The sequence below is a fragment of the Schistocerca gregaria genome, chromosome 2 (assembly GCF_023897955.1).
Source record: "Schistocerca gregaria isolate iqSchGreg1 chromosome 2, iqSchGreg1.2, whole genome shotgun sequence".
NCBI lineage: Eukaryota > Metazoa > Arthropoda > Insecta > Orthoptera > Acrididae > Schistocerca > Schistocerca gregaria.
Window position 1 is genome coordinate 632215032 of NC_064921.1, and position 27938 is coordinate 632242969.

General features: G+C 37.6%; 1 protein-coding gene across 1 annotated transcript in view; it reads right to left on the reverse strand.

The window, feature by feature from the left end:
- LOC126336283 (trans-Golgi network integral membrane protein 2-like) overlaps window positions 1–27938 on the reverse strand; it is a 185865-nt gene that overhangs the window by 26731 nt on the left and 131196 nt on the right. Inside the window, exons 8-9 of the mRNA XM_049999805.1 lie at window positions 19567–19650; window positions 4633–4715 (exon numbers count right to left, since the gene is read on the reverse strand). Coding sequence (XP_049855762.1) covers window positions 4633–4715; window positions 19567–19650 — 167 coding nt within the window. The remainder of the gene's footprint in view (window positions 1–4632; window positions 4716–19566; window positions 19651–27938) is intronic.

Genomic DNA, 27938 nt, shown 5'->3' on the forward strand with positions numbered 1-27938 from the left:
ATCAGTCAATATAGCAAATGTTATCCTAGTCCTACAAAATAGTACAACACACAAGCATCCATGAACTAATTTGTGTCCTCATAAAATGCTAGTGCTATACAATCTCAAATTCCTACTTACTATCTTACAGTTAGAGCTTATCACTCTCCAATATAGAAACTAAAACACAAATGCCAACACAAAAATTTTCTAATACACTCAGTTCAAATTCTCTATCAGAAATTCAACTGTCTGTAATGACAACAGTGGATTTCACAGGATTTCCCATAATGTTCTAGTAGCTGTCAATACTTGCACTGTTAACATGTTAGAGTACCATAGCGAGGGTGCCCCACATAATAGTTACCAGGACTCAAAATAAACTGATATAAGAATTACTAAAGAGTAGTCTTACAAAAGACTTTAATCACACTAAACATGTCATAAACTTACTCTCACTACTATACATGTCATAAACTTACTCTCACTCAGCCAGTCTCTATAGTAAAATCAATTCTTCCATTTACAAAATAGAGTACAGTAAGACCCAAAGCCAACACTGAATCCTGCTCACAGTTCCGCAGTTTCCTAAATATCAAAAGCGCAGAAAGAACTACCATTCCCACCTCAGACAAGCACTATCTCAAGTATCTACTTGCATACAAATGCCTCACTGCCATAATGAAAAAAACAGTGACTACCTAGTGGAAGGTATCCATTAGCTGTCATTGACATCTGTATAAAAGTCCTGCTGTAGAGACACCACTTCAAGTCTAGCACGAACCACAATTTTTTCCTCAAATGCAAATCCTATCTCTTGGGCATGTCTCAAACCTCACTCTCTCCAATCAAGAGCCTCCAGATTTTTACCTAATTCACAATATCCAATAGTATAATCACACAGGATATCAAAATGTAGTCAATTATTGCACCACCACAGAAAGAATCTCTGCTCTCACACACAATCACCTTCTACCTATGCCTACAACCTACTTCCCTACACCAGAAACACAAATGTCTTAATCGCCCACTTTTCCACAAACTGATATTCACAGTGGTTAGCACACTATTCCATGAACCAAGGCAGGTAGCACTGTGTTTAGTACACTGGACTAATATTTGGGGGGGGATGATGGTTCAAACCCCATCCAGCTTTCCTGATTTAAGATTTCTGTGATTCCCAAAAACTGCTTAAGGCAGTTGTCAGGACGGTTCCTTTGAAAGGGCAAAACTGATTTCCTTCCCCAGCCTTCCTAAAACTGATCTTGTGCTCCATCCCTATGGATATCTGTCATTGGTGGGACATTAAAACACTAATCTTTCCTCCTTCTTTACTTTTCCATCATTTAATAAACTGGTCTGCTGCTTGTTACAATTACTCTTATCTGTCTCTATACTGGTCCACTGCTTGTTACAATTACTCTTATCTGCCTCTATACCAATACTCCTACTGTTGATTAGTTTGATACTGCTGAATACCAGGTCTCTCAACAGCAAGATCACTCAAAATTCACTACCTGTTACTGGATAATCCATGACTAACAATATCCTCAGTTGCTACTACTACTCTTTTGAACGTAGAGCTACAAACAAATTAAAACTGCAGCCATGGACAATTATGGTGAAGCCTTTGTATGTTGGCAGGTAGTTGAAAACAAATGTCTGTTTTTTGTCAGTTTGTTCAGAGGTAATGTAGAGGAATTCCTACTTGCAACCCACTATCCCAAACCTATCACATGGATCAGTTTCATTCATGACCTCGATGTGAGTCACGGACCCCTATCAACATTGCTCATGAACTCAACCACCATCTCTCTCATTCATTTCAAAACCTTTGTTCACTGAGCCACTTTATGTATACTGGTCATTACAACACTGATGTAGAAATATTTCTTCAAATGAATAACTTTGACAAATGCTTTCTATTTCACACCAATAAATCTATCCCTATAATTTCTCTAACTGAATAACTATACTGAATTCACAAACAGTTTTCCTCCTGACACACTTCTCTAGGTTTAATGACATCTCTAGATCTTCACAAACTGACAATACTCTTCTCACTCTGTTAAGCAACTAATATTTAAGATTTTAGTCCACAAAATCTAATACTCTAGTCCACAAAATATAATACTCCTTGCTACCTGCTGGAGGCCTATTTATACACTATAAGATGCCACCCAGGATTAGAACAACTGAACCAAATCCTCAATCAAACCTTTAACTACTTCTTTGTGATGATTTTAAATGAAGATTAATCTTCATCCTGAGCTCCCCATGTCTCCCCAGAGACCTATATCAGAGCTATGTCCTTCTCTATGATAATCCTACAGGTAGGTCCAAGCCTCACTTTCTGCCTCATGCAGTTACACTCTTGGTCTTCCCCACTACATTCCTGATACCAACACAAAGTCACAATCTTCCAGCAATTTGATTACTACTTCAGATTACCAGTAATCCTGTAGCTTTCTTCTTTAATCTGCTCCATTCACTCTCTTCTCATAATGCACCTTCATGTTTCGAATCATCTGCCCCAGCTGAGGTTGGTATTCTAGTACTGGGTGGTTATAATTGAAGTGCAGGTACTCTCCGAGGTCCATGTGGACTTTAATTATCAAATGGCAGTGAAACTTGGTACATGTGGGACTGACTTATGCTGGAAAAAAACTAGTTCAAACAATGTAAAATCCAGGATGGAATGTGACAATAATATGAAAAGGATAGTTGCTGCTCACCATATAGCAGAGATGCTGGGTCGCAGATAGGCACAACAAAAAGATTTTCAAAAAGTAAGTTTGCGGCCAACAGGGTCTCCCTCAGAAACAAACACACACACACACACACACACACACACACACACACACACACACACACACACACACAATTTGTTTAACATGAGTACCACAGAAATCAATGAGATGCTGCATCCATAAAACAAGGTGATCAACAGTTGCTCGCAGCAGTTCTGGTGGAATATAAGAAACATATAACTATATATTGGTCTTCATATCAGGCAGAGACAGAGCATGTCCCTTGTAAATGCTTTCAAGTATCCCCAGAACCAAAAGTCACACTTATTCATATCAGGTGACCTTGCAGGCCATACATCTTGATATAACCTGTTCTTTGAAGGATTCCTTAAGCAGATCTTTCACTGGGTGAGTGACATTAGGTATTGCCCATCTTGCATGAAAAAGAGGTTTCCACACAGTTGCACTTTTCCAAATCAGGATTCATATCCTGTACAAGGAGGTCTTTATAATATGCAGACAACACAGTAAACCTGACATGCCCACTGGGTATATTCTCTTCAAAGAAGAACGGGCAAGAACAATGGTGCTTGTCAATCTACACTACATAGTCACACATATGGGTGCAATGGCTCTTTGTGCATGACACACAGTTTAACAGTACCCCAAATTCAGCAGTTCCATGTGTTCACTGCACCCTGTAGTGTGAAACATGCCTCTTCGTTCCATAGACTATTGCATACCCGCATTTCACCAACTTTGATAAATGCAAGAAATCGAAGAGCAAATTCAGAACACTGCTGTGGGTCATTAGGTTTCAGCTGCAGCACTTTATGGATCTTGTATGGGTGTTAGTGTAAAACAGATGGCAAAACTTTCTGTACTCAAACAATGGAAAATCCAGGATAGAATGTAACAATATTATGAGAAAGTAAGTTGCCACTCACCATATAGCAGAGTTGCTGGGTTGCAGATAGGCACAACAAAATGACTCTCTTAATCTCAGCATCTCCGCTATATGGTGAGTAGCAACATACCTTCTAATAATAAACTTTCCATGCTGTTGACCATGGGATGGACAAATCTCATGACACTACACAAGCACTAGCACTACCCAGGGGACAAGCTGCATGGTCAGTTATTGCAACACCAACCACATCAGTAACTTCAACTGGGATAAAATGCCTTCCCCTTTCAGGTGCCACACTGAGCTCACCTGTATTTTCAAATTTCATTACTCTCTTCTTTAAATTATTTAATGACATTGCATCTCTTCTCAGGCCTTTCAGTCAGGATACTATCTCAATGTAGCTACTACCAGTCACAGAAAACAGTTTCACTAACAGCGCATGGTCTCTCTTCTTAATAGCCATACTGTTCATTCCTGTAATGTTTGTCAAATGATGGTGTTGATGTCATACTGTCATACAGTGTACAGCACCAGATTCACAGCTGTGGCTACAACTGAAACTAATGTTTTTCCAGCATAAATTGTTTCTGCATTATTGCATTAGCATATCTACCAAGTTCTGATGACATGATAATTACGGCCCACACTGGACCTCAGTGGTTAGCTGCACTTCAGCTATGACCAACCGGTACACGACTGCTTTGTTTGCAGTGGCATATTGATGAACCTCCTCCGCACATGTAGGTGCTTTCATTTTGAAGTATCTTTGCGTCCAAGCATAGTTCCCTAAAACTAAAATCAGGCTATTGCCTAATGTTGCATGAAAATAAACAAAATTCTGCTAACATTTAAAAGAATAATCTGTAGCACTAAAAGTGTGTTGCAGTGTATCAGTAGCCAAACTACAATAGAATATTAATAATGTTACACACATAAATAATTACACAGCCCCAGATGAATACTGTGAATATAGATAAACCAGTTTTACAGTACCTAGTGAAAATTCCAGGCTGGTCGAGGATACTCCTCCGTCAATTTTTGTGGCAATCCCCAGCTGCAGCAGAAGTGCCTTTTCACTGAATAAAACATAAGAATGCAATACAATCAGAAGGTGCTGATTTGTTCCCATACATTTTATACAATTTTTACTGTTTCATAGATTACAGAAGAAATTAGCTTTGATTGGTTGTGGCTGTGTAAAATGCTTTACTACATAAAATAGCCTTTCTTTTACAATGATCAATACAACTATCTCCTGTTTATTGTGCTCCTTCCCATACAAGGCCTAACAGCTTCAGTGCAATGAAGGTTTTTTTTTCCTTTAATTTTCTGTTATCTATTTTTTCCAAAAGTTTTGGAAAGCTTTTACAAAATTGTCATGAGGGTGATGATAAGAGTGATTTAGCAGGTAGCACAAAGGAAATTGTCCACTTCTAATAACAAATAGGCCCTGTAAACCATGGTCTTAACTACAATCATGACTTCCAGTTGCCAATTTTATTTATTAGGCAGATAAAATATCCAGTGAATTATGAGTGAATTTATGACAAGTAAATGAAATTTTGGCCGGCCGCGGTGGTCTCGCGGTTCTAGGCCCGCAGTCCGGAACCGTGCGACTGCTACGGTCGCAGGTTCGAATCCTGCCTCAGGCATGGATGTGTGTGATGTCCTTAGGTTAGTTAGGTTTAAGTAGTTCTAAGTTCTAGGGGACTGATGACCACAGTAGTTGAGTCCCATAGTGCTCAGAGCCATTTGAACCATTTTTTGAAATGACATTTTGTACAGTAAATAATACTTAGAAAGTGCAAAGGATGTGCAGAATATGCAATAAGAATTTTCAGTAGCAAAGTATGAAGGTATGATAAATACAAGATGGCATCAGAAAAAAATTTGTGAAGTGCCTTGAGAGGCCACCGTCAACGTTGCAAACCACTGTTAGCAAATGACCAGATTTTGCAGAAATTTTTTGTCGAAGAGCATAAAAGCACTGGAAACTGAGATGTGGAAGGTTAATTCAAATGTAAAATTTTTAGTTCAGTGGCTTCAACAAACTAACACTGAGTCGATTCTGTGGACTAATGATCCTCTAGTTCCAGAAAAGCGACTAAAAATTCTTAGAGTAATAAAAAAAATTCTGCAATATATACAGCATGGCTTGGCAGTTATAATGCATTTTCTGGAATTGTTTACAAAAAATTTGTAGTAATTCATAATCCACGAATCATCTGGAAAAATTGTGTCCAACCAGTCCTGATGGAAGAGCGCCAGAAACATGATATACCAAATTTACCTGATTATAAGACGAGTTTTTATCCCAAATTTGTCATGAACAGTACAGTGTCATCTTACATTCGCAAATTAAACTATTGCTGCTGGGGTCAACATTTTTACATTGTGTATTACATTAATATAGGAAGTATTACATTTGAAGATGAAGCTTTGGCAATCAAGGGCACGTGCAGATATATTCTGAAGAATTTGGAAGAGCTGCAGAGGTTACAGTGACATCAGCTTTGTTGAGAACTAGGACAAGGTTGGGGAAGGTAGCGGTGAGCACGCATAAAATTCTGTCAATTACCAACCCTGGAAAAGTATACTGTGTACCTTGGCTTCTCATGAACATCTATTACATGTAAACTGCAGTTTGTCTGAATCCATTTGTAGTTGGAATTAAACTAATTTTAAAATATGACAAATATTCAGCAACAACATGCATTTGTGCAGGAGATGTAAAAATTTAGATTGGGGCCAGTGCTGTACTTAAATGTTTTGTGCAACAGTGTTGTTGTGATTGTTCTGAGGTATGATTGCAAGAAAAGATGGGGGAGAGGGGTGTTAGCTGCTGGTTCTACACAGTCAAGACCAGTGGGCATACAATACATAAGGAAACACAGAGGAAGGAATATTGTCATGTCCTCTTTACACCAAAGAGAGCACACGTGAATGCACATTTGTAAGCAATGCACAGGGAATTCACTAGTGCACACCACGAGTGACTTATACTTGCAAATAAGTATTTACAGTGAAGAAACGTAAGAGAATGTGAAGAAACAAACATCAAAACACATGCTGTGCATCATTTTCTGCACTAAAATTGTAGCTGTAAAGTTGCTTAACTTGCTTTCTGTAGAGCACATAACAGTCATGAAGGAGAACAAAAATTTATAACTGCAATTAGGAAAGGTAAAATTTAGTCTCTCGGTTTGAACATAAATGGTAAATGCATAGAGGCAGTGCAATTAACACTGAATTTCAGATCCATCTTTCCTTAATATTATAAAATATGACTAATGAAATGTAAAACATGCATACAACCTGTCTTGTAGATAACTCAATAAAAACTGCTACTTAGGTGGTTAGATTGCAGATAATGCAATCCCAGATAAGCCATTTTTAGTGATCATCAAAAATCCCCAACATAACAGTGACACCAAACATGTAGTTACAGGCAACAAGAATGTAAGCAGTAACAAAAATAAGATCTTTCACATACTCTTAATTTTAATCAGGGTAATAGACAGAGGAGGATGACGCATCAGTGGGATGGCCCTGATGGACCACTTGTGTCCTGAAGATGGAGTGCTAACAGAAAGAGATCCACACTTGGTATTTTCAGGAAATTTATTGTGCTTTTCCTACCTAATAAAAAGAATTACAAAGTTTGTGCTTACTCGCTCTGTTCTCAATTGATGCAAGCATTTAATGAATTTATCATCTTTCACAGATCCCCAGTTGGACCTCTGAGTGCTTTGGCAATTTTCTACCAATCAGGTGTCTTGGATCCCAGAAGTATGTATCATATCTATATTCTTCTATTACTTACAGCACATTTTCTTCAGATCACTTCATCACTCATGTCAACAACAAAAGTAGACAAAACAGCAGACGAAAGCTTACTGTACTGATAGCAACATAGCGGAGAGGATGTGAACTTCCTTCAATGGCTTGTTCACTCCAGACACATTTGATTAACTGCAAATGTGAACTGTATACAACTGAATGCTGTTTGCATGCTTGTACCTAGCATTTACACCACAGAGAAATCTCATTTGCTGTTGCATATTCACTTATGTTTGGTTTGATGTAAAGGGGGCTTGACATTTTTATGTCAGTACATATGAAAAATCTGCTATGTATTTGGAAAAAACAGTTGTGTTCTCAAGACCCATCATAACCACAACCTCAGAAATCACGACATATTTGGAAGAAACAGCCAAATATTTGTAACAATCATGACTGCACATTTTATTGATGCCAGTTTCACTCACAGCAATGTGAGCTGTGCTTTTAGGATGATGATGATTATTAAAAATAGTGCTACCATGGACTCAGAGGGAGCCAAGATAAAAATTAATGTATACCATTTCTTTTGTTCATTTTATTTCTCTGCATACTGTCAAAATGTAGGCAATCAATAAATGGCATATGTTTAGAATGGATATAATGTTCAATTTCTTTGACAGATGCTCTATGTCAAAGAGTTTTATTCCTCTGTGCATAATGTCCTTTTTCACATGATGAGGGAAAGAGTTTTGCTTTAAATGTATCTGTTGTATAGTGTGGTGTCATGTTTCATTGTAGGATGATGAGAGACAGGAAGTGGGAAACCTGGTGCTGGTAAATAGTCTGCCCTCATATTGTGTTAATAACACCATCCAGCTCATTATCTCCATCCAACAGACATATCACCGACAACTAAGTCACCTGTTCTTATTTCATGATACACAGTAGAGAAATATGGAATTTAATCCAGAATATTGGTGCAAACTGTGCTATGAAAAACATTACATTACCACCTCACTTCCACTTTCTAGCCAGATGTTCCAGATTATGTTGTTCCAGATGAAATAGAGTTGCAATGAAAATCTGTGTCCATTTCTTGAAACATTAGGTCCAGCACTCAATTAGTATGACTTACAGATATGTCAATCCAAGAAAAATGAATCACTTGCTTGCACTGACAGCAGAGTTCATGACACTGAAATCTTTGTTACTTGTTAGTGCAGATGAAAGCAGCAAATGTCTACTAAAAGAGTTGTGTGTATGTTATGGCACGAATTAATTGAAATTTTGTTACACATTTCAATAACTTCATAAAACATGGCATGCTTTGTGTTGTTGAATATTTACATTACCTATTACAGACTCTCACACAACACTTTTCCCAAATGATATGTCCTATCTGTGAGCCACTGAGAGGTATTTAAATAAAATTTCAGCACAAATGTCATATGATCCTTCCCTGGTAATGGGGAATATGAGAAATACCTGCAGTGAGTGACTCAGATTAATGACAGCCTCTTCTTCTTCTTTTGCTTGCGCCCTTGTCCTGCAGATTTTTGCAAAGTTGGCATGGTTACAATCGGATTTGACATGGTTAGTTTTAAGGCATGGCCAGATGCCCTTCCTGCCACCACCCCATACCCCCAGGGAGGGAATCAGTGTACTCCAGTTGTCTGTGTCTAGTGTGAATCATGAAGTAGTGTGAATGTATTACAAATGTTTGCGAGTCTTGTTACTGAGGTGGATGTGGGGACCAGCCTGGTACTCACCTAGTGGGATGTGGAAAACCACCTAAAAACCACATGCAGGCTGGCTGGCACATCGGCCCTCATTGTTAATCCACTAGGCAGATTCAATTCGGGATCAGCGCGCCTACCTGAGGCAAGGAAGCAGCGCATTAGCACTCTCGGCTAACCTTACGGGCAGGTTAATGACAACCAACTGTTCATAAGTTGTACTGTTACAGAATCTGTCCACAATCCTGTTTACCTTTACATAATTTATTAACCAAATTTACTGTGTTATGCTGTTTCCATTGTTCTCACACCCCTCACATTAACCGATCCTCATCCCCAGTTCATTGACTCATTATTAGTGAAGAACTTCCTTATAAGAATAACTTCATAAAACATGGCATGCTTTGTGTTGTTGAATATTTACATTGCCTATTACAGACTCTCACACAACACTTTTCCCAAATGATATGTCCTATCTGTGAGCCACTGAAAGGTATTTACCTGTACATGGGTAAAGCATAGAAAATGCAAAACTTACATTTATGTAGCAAATCAGAAAAAATAGCTATACTCCACTCTAAGATGGAAATACAGTGATAAAGAAAAGTACCAACTATCCAGCATGTGAAAATGCTGCTGTTTTGATTGCACTTAAAAGTGTGTTTATCTGTGATGGGATTTGGGATATGACACAGTTAAAAACACTTTTCATTTAATTTTCATTTTTCTACTTCTCATGTAGAATTTAATTTTAGGTTGTGATTAAAAATAAAGTGCTTAAAATAAAGTGCTTTATAAAAAGTAAAAGTAAATATAGTCTTTGCAGGTGCAATCAGCTACAGGCTATGTGGTACCACACTGTGCCAACAATTCAGAAACCCAAGCAATGGAATACTAACCCTTTTCGTTATAGGAACATGGGTGTAAATGGCAAATGTGATGCTATTGCAAGATCATGAGAAGTAATACACTATAAATAATAAAAAAAGACACCCCAGAAGAATTATTTGAATGGGGCATAAGGCAGTAGACATGATGTACATGAGCAACAACAGATATTCAAAAACAGTTTTCACCAGCATAAATTATGGCAGGGGCTTAGGAAACCAAATACTACACGAAATTTTAAAATGTAAACAAACACTAATTTTAACACAAACTTGTGTGTTTTTAAACAGACACCCTCTATTATTTCATATGCAATCAATAGCATTAAAAATCACAATAATAATGGAATTGTAAATACAATAATGGCATTGGTTGCATCAAAATACGTCAATTACATCCAGAGAAATTACAAAGCAAAGTTAATGCTTGAAATAAATGAAGCACACAGCTAGCGCACATCCTGAGACTCAAGTGTGCACCTCACACTGCCGGCAAGCATGATGTGATTGACATACCATGTCAGTAGAGTGTTAATGGATGGTGTGCTGTTGTATGACAACACATCATTGGCCTATAATTCATTGATGGGACTCCTAAAGGGTATAGTTTAGCCCCTTCTTGAGCTGTACCTTATCTCAACCGGTCCACTTCTTATAATGTGTCAAAAAATGTAGTATCAGAATGATGGATGTCCTGCGTATAGTGTTTATTGTTGCGAAATGCCAACTAGAGGTACAATTAGTGATAACACACACTTGGTTTCACATTTCTAACCCTCATAAGTTCTGAAATATGTGGCTTGTAAAGGATAGCAATGGTGTCACAGTTTCTGACCTAATGTAGAACTGTGCTCAGAGCAGGGGTTACCTGCACTGTCACTAGTATCCTTCCATAAACATGCCAATGTCACCACAGCACAGTCTACCTTCAGTGTACAACTGTTTCCTAATCTGGTCCACTGAACTGCTCTCATATGGTACTGTAATTCACATATGTTGCCACATTAAAACCTGTTTTCTTGTGGCCTGTTACATTTGCCATCATCTAGCCAATATGCCGCCGTTCAGTAATGAAGAAAAACTAGATATTATTTTAATTTACAGTGAATGTCATACAAACGCAACCACGGCTGTGACACTGTATGGTGAATGCTACCCAGATTGGTGGTGTCTGTCACATTGAGCCATTGGCAACAACTGCAAGACATTCATGGAAACAGGAAGCTGGGCTCCCACAAAACGTAGATGTACGAGGGTAAGTCAATTATTATCTGCAAAGTAGCTACAAAATTTTATTGTAATCAAATAGGAAACTTACAAGAACATCATTTTTCAACATAGTCTCCTTGTGTTTCAATGCACTTGGTCCATTATTGTACAAGCTTCCCAGTCCCTCATAAAAGAAGGATCTTGGTTGAGCTGCTAGCCAGGAATGCACCGCTTCTTCCACTGCTTCATCCAAGGCAAATCAACGGCCCCTTGAAGCCTGTTTGAGTGGATTAAACAAGGGATAGTCAGAAGGGGTATGATCAGGACTATATGGAGAATGATCCAGTACTTCAAATTTGAGTTCCTGCAGCATTTCAGCAATGTGGGCAGCAGTATGCAGACGGGCAGTGCTGTGCAACAATGCAACACCTTTTGACAGCAATTCTTGGCATTTGCTTCGAACTGCAGGCTTTAGCCTGGCAGTAAGCATTTCACTGTAATGTACACTGTTTACTGTTGTCCTCCTTTTCCCATAATGTTCCATTACATGGCCTTGTGCATTCCAAAAACCATAAGTATCAGTTTTCCTGCAGACAGTTGGGTCCTCCACTTTTTCTTGCATGCCAAATTTGGATGTTTCCATTCCATACTCTGCCGTTTACTCTCTGGCTCCTAATAATGGATCCAAGTTTCTAGAACCAGTAATGACCCTGCCAAAGAAGTTACCATAGTGATCCAAATCTTTTTTGCAGATGTCCAGGCATTTGTTTATGCAACTGTGTGAGTTGTTTTGGGACCCATATTGCACAAACTTCATGAAACCCAAGTCTGCTGAGGATGGTTTCATAGGCAGAACCATGACTAACTTGTAGATGATGTGCCACTTCATCAATAGTTAATTGTCTGTCTAAGAGAATCATTTCATGTGAATGCTCAATGGTTTCTTCATTTGTGGCGGTAAATGGTCATCCGGCTCCTTCATTATGTGTAACACTTACGCAACCATTTCAGAATTTTTCAATCCATTCATAGACACTCCTTTGGGGCAAAACACTGTTCCCGTATTGCACAAAACGTCTTAGATGAATTTCGGCCCTTATATGCATTCTGACCACAGAAAACAGATCACTGAACGTTGCTCTTCATTGGGGCAAATAGACAACAGAGCAGTCATGATTAACAGCACGGCAGCGATAATGAAACTCACCTAGCAGATTCAAAACTGCAAAGATATAGTAACATATAACCAAAGCATGTGTCACCAATGTAAAATGACAGTACTACCAGAATAAACAATAATATAACTAAATTACAGATAATAATTGATTTACCCTCATAGAATGTCGGTGACTGGCAATGGAAACGAAATTGCTGTTCTTGCACAATCAACAGGTGGGTGTACGAGAAATTGCACGAGGTGTAGGAATAAGCCAAAGTAGTGAGTGCAGAATCTTGCATCGGCATTGATTTCACCCATTCCATATCTCACTGCACCAAGAACTGTACAGGAATGACTCTGAATCCCACATTGCATTCTGTCGTTTTGCACTTCAGCAGTTGCAAGGTAATCCAGTATTCCTAAGCAATATGTTGTTTACAGATGAGGCTTCATTTACAAATCATGGTCATGTGAGTCTGCAGAACATGCACTGTTGGTTCATGCAAAATCCCCACAGGATTCCCCACGTTGCTCATTGACTTCAGTGGAGTGTCAAAGTTGGTGCAGTATCATTGGTAACTGTATTGTAGGTCCCTATTTTTACCATGGAACATTAAATGGACAGTAATATGCATAATTTCTTCAACACACACTAGCACTCCTCATGTAGTATCTAGGATTGGAAACTCATCTATCAGTGTGGTTCCAACATGATGGATGTCCCGCATACAATGCAAAAGTTGCCAGAGATGTTCTAGATGTGACATTTCCAAAAAGGTGTATGGGGCAGGGAGGTACTATGCACTGGCCAGCATGGTCCCCTGCCTTGACATCATTACACTTCTTTCTCTGGGACGCAGTGAGAGACAGAGTGTATCAAGAACCCCCAACAACAGTAGAGGATATGCAACACTATTACAGCAGCATGTGTGGCAGTATCTGTAGAAACTCTACAATCTGCACAACACTCTCTCGTTACCTGTCTGCAAATTTGTACTGATGCAAACAGAGGGCACTTCGAACGTATGTTTATGTGATACAGTTTCACTGGTCAAGATGTGGGTGTATTTTCTATGCTGCATGTAATACACAACAATACAGGGCACTAGTAAATGTGTTTAGCAAAGTGGATTCAAGTAAGTTATCTCTAATTGTAGCTCTGGTTGTCATTTTGCTAGAATAGACAAACATTTACAATTTGAAAAATGTAACTTTGTGTTGGACATGTTACTTGTTTATTTTTGTGGATTGTGCAGACCTTCCCATTGTGTGAGCCCCTGAAACAGGCAGTGTGAGGTGCACGCTTGAGTCTAAGGATGTGCGCTAGCTGTGCACTTCATTTATTTCAGTCAACTTCACTTCACAATTTCTTGGGATGTAATGGACATATTGAGATGCAACCAACACCATTATTGTTGTGATTTTTCACGCTATTGATTGCATATGAAATAATAGGGGGTGTACATTTAAAAATACACAAGTTTGTGTTGAAAATAGTATTTGTTTACATTTTAAATTTTCTCATATTATTTGGTTTCCTAAGTCCCTACCATATGTTCATGCTGGTGAAAACTGTTTTTGAATATCTATTGTTGTTGCAGAGATATTTGAGGTGGCAGCGTTAGTGTACATGGAAACTGTACTTATATCCACTGCTGACTTATGGGGCTGGATTGACATTAACTCAAGTGAGTTGACAGTGGCCTCATGTGACACTCAAAACTTAAGGGTCCAAGTAAACTAACATCATGATTGTAACTAATCACCACATAAACGAAATGTTGAGTAAGCAGTACACCCATAAACAGGAAGCTGAGTACTGTAACTCAGGGTTTGAACCTGAAAACTTCTTTGGAGCATAACACAGATGAGAGTACACTACACAGACATAAACCACACATGTGTACACCATATATGTATTAATGTCTGCTTGTGTCTGTGTATGTGGGGATGGATATGTGTGTGTGTATGTGTGTGTGTGTGTGTGTGTGTGTGTGTGTGTGTGTGCGAGTGTATACCTGTCCTTTTTTCCCCATAAGGTAAGTCTTTCCACTCCTGGGATTGGAATGACTCCTTACCCTCTCCCTTAAAACCCACATCTTTTCATCTTTCCCTCTCCCTCCCTCTTTCCTGATGAAGCAACCGTCGGTTGTGAAAGCTTGAATTTTGTGTGTATGTTTGTGTTTGTTTGTGTGTCTATCGAACTGCAAGCGCTTTTGTTTGGTAAGTCACATCATCTTTGTTTTTTAGATATATTTTTCCCACGTGGAATGTTTCCCTCTGTTATATTCATATACACACAGTTACATTTTTCTAGCGTCATAGCCTAGCTGTATCCCACTTCCATCAGCACAACAACAGTAATTATGGTTTTCTGTTACTGCTGCATCCAGATACAGCTTGTTTTAGCTGCAAGTCTCTGCTGTTTTACTTACTTTAATATGATTCATTAGAACAAGTTTATAAAACAGGGCATCTGAATGAGTGAATGAATTACAATAAATGACATGATCTGAATTCACTCACTTTAGAGGGGTTCAAAGCCAGATGGTAATAATCAGGTTATTTCTGAGACAATAGTTATACATACATAAGTATTATGTGCAGCTATTTAGACTGAGTATTAATTATGTTTTTGAACACACCCTATATGAATGTAAACAGTCCAGTAACATTAATGTAACCACTGAATATGTTGAATGTCAACATGCAATAACCACTCACAGACAGCAGGTGGCACCACTAGCAATGGAAGGCACATAAAGTGCGTTGGAAGAGAGGAGGGGGTGACACAAAACTGCAGTCGTTGTTGTAATGCGGAAACAGGGTGATTTATCTGGCATCCGAATGGCTTTCAGCCAAAGGTGAAAGCATTTATGAAATGGCTGAGTCTGCAAACTGTCCATCTTTCACTCTCATTCAAGTATACTGTGTGTGGAAAAATGGTCCTATCCAAAATTGACATTGCGGAAACTGCGGTGCACCCTGTTCCTTAGATATCAGGAATGAATCTCGGATGAAGAGATGTGTACAGGTGAATGGAGGTGCAACTGCTGAGCAACTGACCACCCAGATGAATCAAGGGGCTACCAACACTGCCTCCTCAGCGACAATTCAGTGAACATTGCTGTATGCGGGCCTCCATAGCATGCACCTGTTTCATGCTCCAATACTGACAACTGCTCATTAGCAATGGAGGCCAGAATTTGCATGCCGGTATTGCAGCTAGATGTCCACTGAGAGGTGACAGATGGCCTTTCCAGATGCATCACATTTCATGCTGCATCGGACAGATGGCCATTGGAGTCTACAGTGTGAAACATCTGAAAGCAAACACCCTGCAGGCATTGTGGTCTGAGGAATGTTTCTGTGGCATTCCCTGAGTTATCTCATCATTTAATGGATCCTTGGGGACCATTACACACCTACATGCAGTCTTATACAAAGGAAAGTTGCTGCTCATTACATAGTGGAGATGCTGAGTCACAGAGAGGAACAACAAAAAGACTCTCTCTGACCAAAAGCTTATTTGTGAGAGTATTTTGTTGTGCCTATCTGCAACTCGGCATCTCCACTACATGGTGAGTAGCAACATATTGATGCATTCAAACCTGGATTTTCCATTGTTTGACCTACATGCAGGCTGTTTTTCCTTGGCACAATGGCATCTACCACCAGGATAATGCAACTTGTCACACTGCTCACAGTGTACCCACATGGTTCACGAACACCAGGATGAGTTTACTGTATTCCCCAGGGCACCAAACTCCCTAGATTTCAAGCCAATCAAGAATCTGTGGGACCACCTCAAACAGGCTGTTCGCACCATGGATCCTCGAATGAGAAACCTACAGCAGCATGCCAGAGCACTTGAGTCGGCATTGCTCCATATCCGTCGTTACCTTCCAGAACCTCTTTAAATCTCTTTCTGCACATCTCACAGTGGCCTGCACTGCAAAAGTTGGTTATTTTGGGTTTTGACTGGAGCTCATGTTAATGTTAATGGACAGTGTATGTTTGTGTATAGTAGGATGCACAAATAACAAAAAAATTTAATTGGATCAAGAGTAAACAGCAGCATTAATTTTCTTCATATTTATAGTGAAAGCTCGAAATTTTCATTTGAATTGAAATTTGAACCTGGATCTTCTGCTCATTGCAATCAGTTGTCTTAATCATGGCACATTTTCAGTGCTGTCACAACTCTTTCACACCAGTAGTATCTCCACCTATAAATATCAAATAATACAACCAGGAAAAAGGAAGAATGAGAATTAGGGCTCAACATGGGTTGTAGGTAAGTTCTTGCAGAATGTAAAATGTAAATGTAAATACTGGTTCATCAAAGGATAACTCCAATAGCTTGCAAATTGTCTTTCTTCAGTGTTTGCCAGTCGACAACTCAATGCAAAAGGGTTTAATGTCACACTGACAATGATGTCATGAAAGATTAATAAGGAAGAGAGTGAAACATAGAGCCAGCACATAGCTTACTCCAGTGGAATAGCAGTAACGGACTGGTAAGCTTTACTTCCCCATCCAATGAACAGATCATCACAAATGGAGTGACATGCCCTCACTAAACAAAATGCTGCTGAGTGGTTTACAATTGGAACTGAAACACTGATGCAAAATCTAATCATCAAAAAATTTATATTACCATCTCTTCTCTCTTTCTGACCGAATACTGGCATCAAAAGCTTTTTTCACTACCATAAATCAAGCTATCTACCTACAAATGGCACAAAACTGCATCAGTGTCCTCTGCTATAAAGGAGGATAAATGACACAATATGTAATTAATATTATTGTAACAGTATTTTCAGAGAGATTTATTTTGCTACAGGATTAGATATATCAAAAATTATGCAGGAAGTTATTAAACGAAAGCAACTGTCATATACTACGAGCAGTGTAAGAAGTTTAAGGGATGAAAAGTGGACAAGATAAAATATTGTCAAGTTCCATTTAATACATGTTGCTGATTATATTATTCTCTGATGTAAGTAATGCTGTAAGTAATGTAGCATATTTGCCAGTATATTTGCAAGTTCTACTCAGAAAATTTGAGGACAGCACTGGCTTTCGAGAAAGATATGATTCACTTCACGCAACTAGTAAATTTTACATTCATTCTCAAATTGCTCCAGTGACAGTGAATATGAAACAGATGGAAACTATTCCTTTAGCACTCCCATGCACTTATGAAATGGGACAGAGTTATGAACCTCAGATTTATGTTAAAAGACTGAATGAAATTAATGCAAGTTCATGGCAATAATGAGACAGTAATATTATTTACATTTTTAGGCATGTTAAAAGTTTGGAGTTTTGCTTGAGAATATATAAATACTTTAAAAGTATTGTTCTGAACAAAGTTAACACTCATTGTTATCATTTACCTATCCCATTCTCCAATGCTAGGTGCTAATGACACTGTAGTTCCATGATTTGATGCAAAATTCATTTAGCTTTAATTAACTGTGTGTCAGTTACACAATGTGCAATTTATTGCGGAAACTGATGTAAGACTGATACAGCAGGAGTAACTTACTGGTGGCTCAGTTATACTTGAGTGCTCTCAGATAGCTAAATTTAACCAAGTAACTTGTAAAGAAAGCTACTAGTTTCAAAAAAGCTAGTGATTCCTCTCTTAAATGAAGTAGCCTTTGTTTCAGCTTCGTATGTACTTGATTACAACCATATTTTTCAAAGAAAATAGTCATCTTCATCTGCAAACACAAGTGTCTGTTTACCTTACTACTTGCACACAGCTTTACACCAAAAACTGGTACAAGCCATGCAGCTAAAGGAGTGATTCAGTTCATGAATGTAGATATTCAGATACTTTGTAGAAAATTTGGCTAGTGACATACATTCTTAATTTTCTTTTTAGTTGGGTGGAACACGCAATTTCTCGCTTTAAGTAATTTGGGAGCTTGTTCAATACTTTTGCACCAAAGTATTTAACTCTATAATGAAGTAAATAAAATAGAAAGAAACTTCCACATGGGAAAAATATATTAAAAACAAAGATTCCAAGACTTACCAAGCGGGAAACCGCCGGCAGACAGGCACATGAACAAAACACACAAACACACACACAGAATTACTAGCTTTTGCAACCGATGGTTGCTTCTTCAGGAAGGAGAGGGAAAGACGAAAGGATGTGGGTTTTAAGGGAGAGGGTAAGGAGTCATTCCAATCCCGGGAGTGGAAAGACTTCCCTTAGGGGAAAAAAAAGGACAGGTGTACAATCGCACACACACACACACACACACACACACACACACACACACACACACACACACACACACACACACACACATATCCATCCGCACATACACAGACACAAGCAGACATATATTTTAATATAACTCTATAATGAATCATACATGAGGAGATAAATACTGTATTGTATTATAACTGTAGGACTACAAATCAGCAGAGCCTAATTTTGTCAGCAAACAAAACCACTAGGGAACAAATGTATTAAAAATTAAGTACAGGATATCAAAGATCGATAAGAAGTTTTTGAAAGATTTGTAGTTATCTTCTTCACAGGACATTGTTACTGCTACATTGTCCTTGATAAATACTTTGCTTACCTTAGGAGCACTATACCAGAATTCAGTTGTATAAGAAAACAAAGAGTGACAGAGTACAAAACTTTGTGATACTATACATGTGATTCCTTTATTTTAACAGGGCCAGACTGTAAATATCTTAAACTGATTTTGGTTACTGGTGGTAAGTTAACTAAAAGAAGACTTTTATGGAAGTAGAATGAGGGCTGAAAGATTGTGCAAGAAATCTGCTGGACAGGTGAACACAGCCATAACTAGTAATGCAATTAAAATAAATAGGTCCGATGAAGGCTGTAAGAAGCTACTACTATCACTTTATTCCCTCTAGATCTACTAGAGGAAGTTTTAAGCTCTATGTGTACAGTACAGTAGGCAATATTACTACCATATCATTGGCATATGTCTAAGCTGTGTAGTAACAACAAGAGTAATGAATTACCTGCTTTCTTAGGTTGATCCTTCTGAGGAGGACTTTTCAGCTTTCTTGTAATGTGACCTGTTTCGTTAGAAACAACATATTACAAGAAAGCTGAAAAGTTCTCCTCAGCAACAAGAATAATGAATACCTGGTTTCTCAGCTTGATACTGCTGAAGAGGACTTCTGACGTTTCTTGTAATATGACCTGTCTTGTTAGATGAGTCTTTAGACTCTGTAAAAACAAGATAATACTCATTAGCCTTCAAGTAGCACTACATATTGATACTGTGGCAAACACAGTCATATTCCAAAAACCACAAAAATTTTACATCCAAGATATAACTCAGTGGTGTGTCAGTATGAATGAAATGTGTTCATTAGGATTTGTAAAGCCTAAGCATATAACAGAAGACATAAATATAACTACAATTACTGATAGTTTCATTCATTCATCCTTTTATCGTATCCCCTCATCCCTATCAGACATCAAAATTTTTCAGGAGATGTAACACAATGATCTAATAGTTAATGTTCATGAATTGTTATAAAATATTTTCATTCCCTCAAGAAAAAATGAACTTGACAGCAGGGGTGCATCTAATCCTCTATCAACTATTGAGTATCTAAATGGATACATTTTGTATAATTATATGATACCATAGTGATTAAGTATTTTTCTGTTATCATAACCATTGACTATGAAAGTGAATCATATTTTGTGCAGAATTAGCTTCAAGTGTTCTGCTTTGTTGAGATGTAAAACCACCAGTAGCTGAGCCACAATGATTGTCTGTAAAACAACATACAAAATAATAAGATATCCTGAAACACTATGTTAAGGGTGGAGACAACCAAGAAACGCTGTGATGTGGAATATATAAATGGATCTACATGTGTAATGTCACCTATGTCCAACAAGATCAGGTAAGACTAGAGCACTGCTGATATTTCTGGCTGGTCATGTGAATTCCTTTGGAAGGAAATATATGGTCACCTGACATTGATCTATCCTCAGTTGCTGTTATCCATCTCACCCATACATGCAGACTCTGACTACCATGACTGTTTACTGTGTGCATAGTGTTACAAATTATGAACTATTTTCCTCACATGTTTGACTTAATGATACTTTGATTACTAAATACATGTATATCAGCTAAGTTGTACTTGGATTTTATTCAATTTAATCAAGAACCGTCTCCTGTTAATTTCTATAGTGGCTCACATGAATGTGCAACCATGAAATATTACAAATTTGTTCGTCGACTGATAAACTATTTGAATTTTTGTTACAGTGTTAAGTTATATTCAACAAAAAGTTGTTGGCTCTAAGTGAGAGTTAGAACATTGCTGGTGTGGTGGTCACAGCTTTATTTCACCAAATGCTGCCATGGAAATTAGATTTTTTTTTTAGGTTTGATGACGACAGCTAATCCAGCATGAGGACTTGACCATAAATATCACTCAAGCAGTAAAAGGCACTGTCAGCCATCCTGGAATTTCAGCAGTTTAACAAGCATCAAAAGACTGGAAAATATATCAGATTTGCCTTGGTCTGCACCTTCAGGCAAGTGAGATTAAACATATGGATTACCAATTTGCCTATTTACAGTTTACAGATCTTCAGTTATATTACTTGGTCAAAAAGTTATCCTTATTGTCCAACCCAATGGGGTTACCATTGCCTGGCATGTTCTGTTTATTCTCTGAGCATTTTCCCAACAGTATGCATATGGTAGCAGCTAGGCTAGAATTCTTACAGTATCACAAGTCAGTCACTGTAAGCCATGCATCTTGGACTGCAGGTTTGCATGCTTCAAGTAAAAAATGTATATTCACAAGAGAGCATGGTAAATCATGTTATTTGGTAAGCTTCTGATAAAGAGGTCCATACATAATCTTTATGACAGTCTGACCCGGTCCTGGCTGAAATACTGTGAATTACACATGCTCTTGGAATATTGCTACTAGGACAACAAACTTTTTTCAGCAGACTTTGAGATTTCATATGTGACCGAGAGCTATAGTCATACAAAGCAGGAGGTTTCTCTGATAGGCTCAGTCCCAGCATAGTACTAGGCACAGTGGTATAGTTTCTTTCCAAGTATCTAGACTGTTTCTCCTTGCATCCAAGACTGGAGTGTCCATATTATGATGAAAGTGTTATAAATGATTGTGTAGAGCACATTACACAAGTATGCCATAGCTCAGGGGCTCCAGCTGATTCAAATTAATCACAGTGATCAGGTTTTGGAACCCATCAAATTTCATTACAGACAACAGTGCAAGACGTTTCAGTCACTTTTCTTTTCAATACTGGCACGATGGCCTCAGTTATAAACCAGCCTACATACCTTAGTGTGGGCACTTCCTTGCTCAGTGAAGTATAGTCAAAATTGCTGGCATATGGCCACCACAAGGTGCAACTGACAGTCACTTCTAGTCAGGTGTTTCATACACGGTCATTATTGGCTATGGCAGATCCATCAGTCAAGAACATATGGCCTTGATACATATTCTGCTTTTGGATTTTCATTACATCATGAAGCACACTCCCTCAGCTTGTTTGTACCCCATGTTGCCATTGATACACTTGGTGTGCAGCTTGTGCCACTGTTTGAACTGGTTTGGGGAAAGCTGTTGACTTTCAAGCTCACATTGCCTTAATCCAGACAGCATGTTCAAACTAGCCCTATTTTATTGACCATTAACAAGAGGTTAACACTGAACTAGATAACTGGAACCATAAGTCTTTGCTCCTATTTTCCACATTAAGTGGGTTTCACCACTAGTGATAGTCAGGAAACTATGAGACCCTCGTTGGCTGTGTGTATACTTTAAGCAAACCATTAATGCTCAAGCAGACATTGATTCTTATCCCTTGCCTTGTCAAAAGAAGCCTTTTTTAAGGTTTCAGGACATAAAATATAAACACAGATCAGATTAGCAGAGTTGTGTTTTCAGTTGTCTCTTCATGAAGACTCACAGAGGACATTTTCTTGAACATGCCAGTCTGAGTGTATCAATACAATATCAATACAATAGGTTGCTTTTTGGTGCAGCAAATGTTCTTGCTACAATCTGAAGATTTTTCCAACAGACTATTGCAGGAGTCTGTATTTTGTGAGTTATTTTGACAATATTCCAGCCATTGGTTAAAAGAAAGATGAAAATTTGTGCAATATACATCTGCTTTTTGCAACCTTTGCACAGAAATGTCTTAAGTATAACCATTACATATACATTTTTTTCCCAACCAGTAAACTGTTTATGTTATATTCTCGGTGAAGAAAGTCTTTAGCCAACCAAATAATTTATGGGTTATTTGCAATATGCATGTACCTAAATCTGTTAATGACCTTCAGTTAATCATAGGAAATCTTTACAGAAGCTGCATATAGCCCTGCAATTAGCACCTTGATTGTTGGCTTACCAGCCTCACTTCCCATTGGTGTTGGCAAAAGATGCATCCCCAGATGAGAGAAATTAAGAGGATAGTATGGTCAGGATAATTACATTTATGTCAAAGACACTTTCTCCAGGCAGAGAAAACTGTGATGTACTTGTCAAAACTCTGAGACTGTCTGACCATCTATGTCAGATTATAAAAGTAAAAGCTTGTGTAAAAAAAGAATCAAAACTGCATGTATATAAAAGAGTCTACTCTCCATCAGCTTTGCAAGAGTTTTCCTTAAAGTTAGCACATGGAAGTTGGGAAGGAGTATACATAGAAACTAAAGTGAATAGCAAGTTCTCCAATTTTATGTCTGAGTTTAAATTAAAATTTGAAGAAACATTCCCCGAAGCATTAATTCCCATTGGAACACACACCAACGATAAATAGATTATTAAATGAATTAGAAAAAATGCTCAAACTTGTAAATACGTAAACTCCATTAAAAAGGACAATATTGATCCAGTATTTTTGCACTACTATGAAAACTACAAAAAGGATCTACAGGAAGGTCCTCAACACTGCTAAAAAATCAGCCAACGATAGGTTCATAAATTTAGTCAATAATAAAAATAAAGCTATAGGGCCTGTAGTGAACAAGACACAGGAACTGTGAAGCAGAGAGAGGTACACACACACAAATCAGGAACAAGGAAAACTTAGAAAGTAATCTGAAAGAATTAGCCAATTATGTAAATACCTACTTTAGCAGCATTGCAACCAACTTACAGAAATTTTTTCCAAAAGGTGCTAATCAACCAATACAGAAGCATGTAGCAAACTCAATGGTATTGCTTCCAACTATTGAGGGGGATGTATGCTATGTTGTAAGGCAATTAAAGAACAAAAACTGAGCAGGTTTAGATGAAGTCCCAAAGTGTGTGTTCAAAAATGCATAAACGGTATCAAAGCTCCACTAACAGAAATCATAAATGAATCCTTCAAAACTGGTTGCTTCCATATCTGAAGCATGCCAAAATTTTACCAGTTCACAAGAAAGATGATGTAGAAAATGTTGAAAACTACAGACCAATAGTTCAATTGTCATGCTTTTCCAAAGTGATAGAAACAATAATGAAAAGCAGGCTTTTGAGCTAAGTAAATTCAACCTCCTCTGCAGTGAGCAGCATGGTTTCAGGCCTGGTAGTGGTACAGAATCTGCAATAGCACAATTTACAAAAACAGTTTTAGAAGCACTAGAGGAGAACAGCTATGTAACTGGCCTTTTCCTAGACCTGTCTAAGGCATTTGACACAGTTGACCAGCAGAAGCTGTCTCATAAATTAGAGGCACTAAGAGTAAGGGGACTGGCTCTCAAATGGTTTTGTCCATATCTAGAAAACAGAGTACAATCACACATGTCTCCAGTGGATCAAAGTACATTGAGAAACATATATATGACCCACAATATATCAATACTGGGGTCCCTCAAGGAAGTGTACTAGGCCCTGTGTTATTTCTGGTGTACATAAATGATTTCCCACAACGTATCAGCCATGGAGGATGACAGCAACATAGTAATCACCAGTAAGACACCAACACAAATGTTGGAAAATTCTACTGCAGTGCTGAGGGATGTTCACAAATGGTCTCAGGAAAACAAAGTATCTCTCAACTTACAGAAAACAAATACAATATGCTTTAGGATGAACAGGAAACAGAGTCCCTTAAATTTAAAACTAGATAACATCTCCATAGATGATGCACCTACAACAAAATTCTTAGGGTTGCACATTGACAGCCAAATGAAGTGGAATGAACATGCAATGAAACTCTTGGAAAAGTTATCCACAACATGTTATGCAGTTAGAGTCCTTGTATCCGCAAGCAGTAGTGAATGTTTGAGAACTGTATACTTTAGTTATGTTCATTCAGTAATCAGTTATGGTATTATTTTCTGGGGAAACAGTGCTCAGAATTTACAAACAATATTTAAAATGCAAAAGAGAGCAGTAAGAATTATAACAAAAAGCAGTAAGTTGGCCCACTGCAGAAAACTTTTCAAAATGTTAGAAATTCTAACTGTTCCTCATGAATTTATATTCCAAACCATAGTATACATCAGAAAAACATAGAAAATTATAGCACAAATAGCAGTTTTCATAACTATAGTACAAGAACAAGTCACTGTCTTCACCTAGACAGACTCAAAATAGCTTCTTGTATGAAGGTGTAAAACTGTATAATAAACTGCCACCAAAAATAAAAGAAGCAGATAACATGTAATGCTTTAGGAAAAATCTTAAATTGTTTTTGCAGGAACATTACTTTCACAGTATAAGTGAATTCCTTGGTACAAAATTATTGTAAATAGCTTTTGTTTCACAATATTTTGATAAGGAGCATAAATGATTGTAAATAACTTATATGTCACAACGTTTAACTACATGTAACAACAAACTGTATAAATATATGAATGTATGCAACTGACAACAACCATACATTTTAAAATAACCACGGATGGCTAAATAAATAAATAAATAAGTAATATAATTATCAAACCAGAAAGGAAGTGTTGGCCATCACTATGATGCCCATAAATTTGTATTTTTTGTATGGTCACAAATTCCATATTATCACCAAACACTTCTCACACTGTTTTGGACCCATGACTAAATTGCCGGTGTACAGTGCATCACATCCATCAATGGGATCTCTAATTGGTACATTTTCAATATTTCATTCACTATCAGACTTCCGCTCAGTGCTTTAAAACAGATGTGCTGTATCTCTTCCCAGTTTGTTTCCAGACACACAGTGAATTGAAGCAATTCATCATTGAGTTCTTTATACATTCATATGGCACTCCAACAGTATTGAGGCATGACCTGCTACTCTGATGGTCCTGAAATACTTGCAGTTGGGTTGGCCTCTCAAGCTCTCAGGTGAAGAATTGCCTGATCCCTGACCCCCCCTCCCCCTCCACCCTCCTGCTGACACGTCCAACATCAGGCTCTGCAATTTCATTTGCTACAACTGATTACTCCATGACAAGGCCAACCAATAACAATGTCTTGACTACAACTACCTCGGAGAATACACACAACCATTTAATTAATTTATTGGATAAACTACTAGTCTATGGGCCGGTTTTGTGCAGTTGCATTGCACCCTTAAGAAAATTCTGTAAATAATAATAGCCCAGCCTAACGAAACCAGTCAATGAAAAAATAAAAAGCAAAATTAAATATGAAAACATCAAGTAAGATGAACTGTGAATAGCCCATTTGGACAATGGTGTATGCTGATACAGATTTAGAATCATTTTGAGTTTTATTAAAAAAAAGAAAAGAAATTATGTTCCCTCAAATGGTAGTACTACAAAAGCTAATATTCAAAACAATTAAATTTTAGAATAGTAGTGCAAGCAAAGATTTAGCTCCTACACAGGCAACTATTTACTTGTGCAGCGGCATTCTCCAGTACATTAACTCACTAATGTAAATTAACTCTTCACATTTAACTAGTTCACACAGTGTACGGAATAACTGATTCTCAAATAAAGTCCAATACAGTTGTCCATAATAACACAAAATGAATAAAAAGAATCACCAGAATTGCAGATTGTTGCACCACAACTAAAGAGCATTGCCAGAATTGCAAACTGTTGCGCCAAAATGAATAAGTCCAAACTATTTGCCTACCATGTTATCATTAAATTAACATCAGCAGCTCTCAGGCCACTTGACTTGATTTTTTATTGGTCCGGTTTTATCATACAGAACATATTATACAATTGATATTGGACAGGTCAAACATCAGTTACAATAATATATAGTACTAGCAAAACAGTAGGCAAATTAAAAATAGGTACCTATCACAATTAATGTTGTTACATATTCAGAAATTCTCTGACAGAACAGAAACAGTGCTTTATTATAAATGCCTTTAGTTTAGCTTCAAATATTGGATGAGTAGCATTTTTTATTTCCTCTGATATCTCATTGTGTAGTATTACACCAATGTTAATTATGCTCCTCTGAGAGGTGGTTGCTCTGTGAAATTTTTTGATGTACATGTGATTTCCCTCTGCTACTATAGTTGTGTACATTTTTTTTTCTATAGCAGGTTGGCTGTTTTCAGAAGGTAGTCCCTAGTGAACAAGATAGTTTCATAAATAAATAAACTTGGAATATTTAGAACACCAAGCACAGTAAAATGAGATTTACAGGACTCTGTCTTTTTAAGACCACAAATTATTCTTAGAGCTCTTTTTTGAATTCTAAAAACCTTTACACTGTGAGTTGAGTATCCCCAGAAAACAATCCCATATAGGACTAGTGAGTGGAACTGTGCATAGTATGCCTGCAGTACTGTTGTTTTGGTTGTTGTAGCCTTTAAAACTCTTAGGGCAGAGCACACAGATAATAGTTTTCTAGACAAGTTATTTATATGTGTGTCCCACTTTAAGTCTTGCTGAACCCATAGACCTAAAAATTTTGTGACACTTACATTTTTTAGGGAATCATTTTTTAATTGTATTTAAATAGACATTTGATTAATTGGAGGAATTAAATGAAAATCAACACGCACCATTTTTTCAGTATTCACAATGAGTTTGTTTTTTGTGAACCACTCAGAAAGTCTTTTCATAGAACTTTCTGCAGTGGACAGCAAAGTTTCTGGACTGGATCCAGTGAGCAATATGCTGGTGTCATCAGCAAACAGGATAGTTTTTGTGGGACTCATATATTCAATTAAGTCAACCAGATATCAGGAAGAGTAGTGGACCTAAGATTCAGCCTTGTGATACACCTTATGTTATTGGTAATTTGCTTGACAGGAAGGAGTTGTTTCTTGTTTTATTCATTGCGTTGATTTCATACTGAAGTGATACTTTCTGCCTGCAGTTTTTAAGTATGAACACAATCAGCTATGTGCTACACCTCTTACTCCTCATCTTTTTAATTTTTCAAGCAGAATGTTATGGTCCAGGATGTCAAAGGCTTTTGATAGATCTAGAAAATACCTCCAGCTAATTTATGGTAATCAAGGGATTTTAAAATGCAGTCTAAGAATTCGGAAATTGCTGTCTGAATAGATTTAGATTTTCTAAAACCATGTTG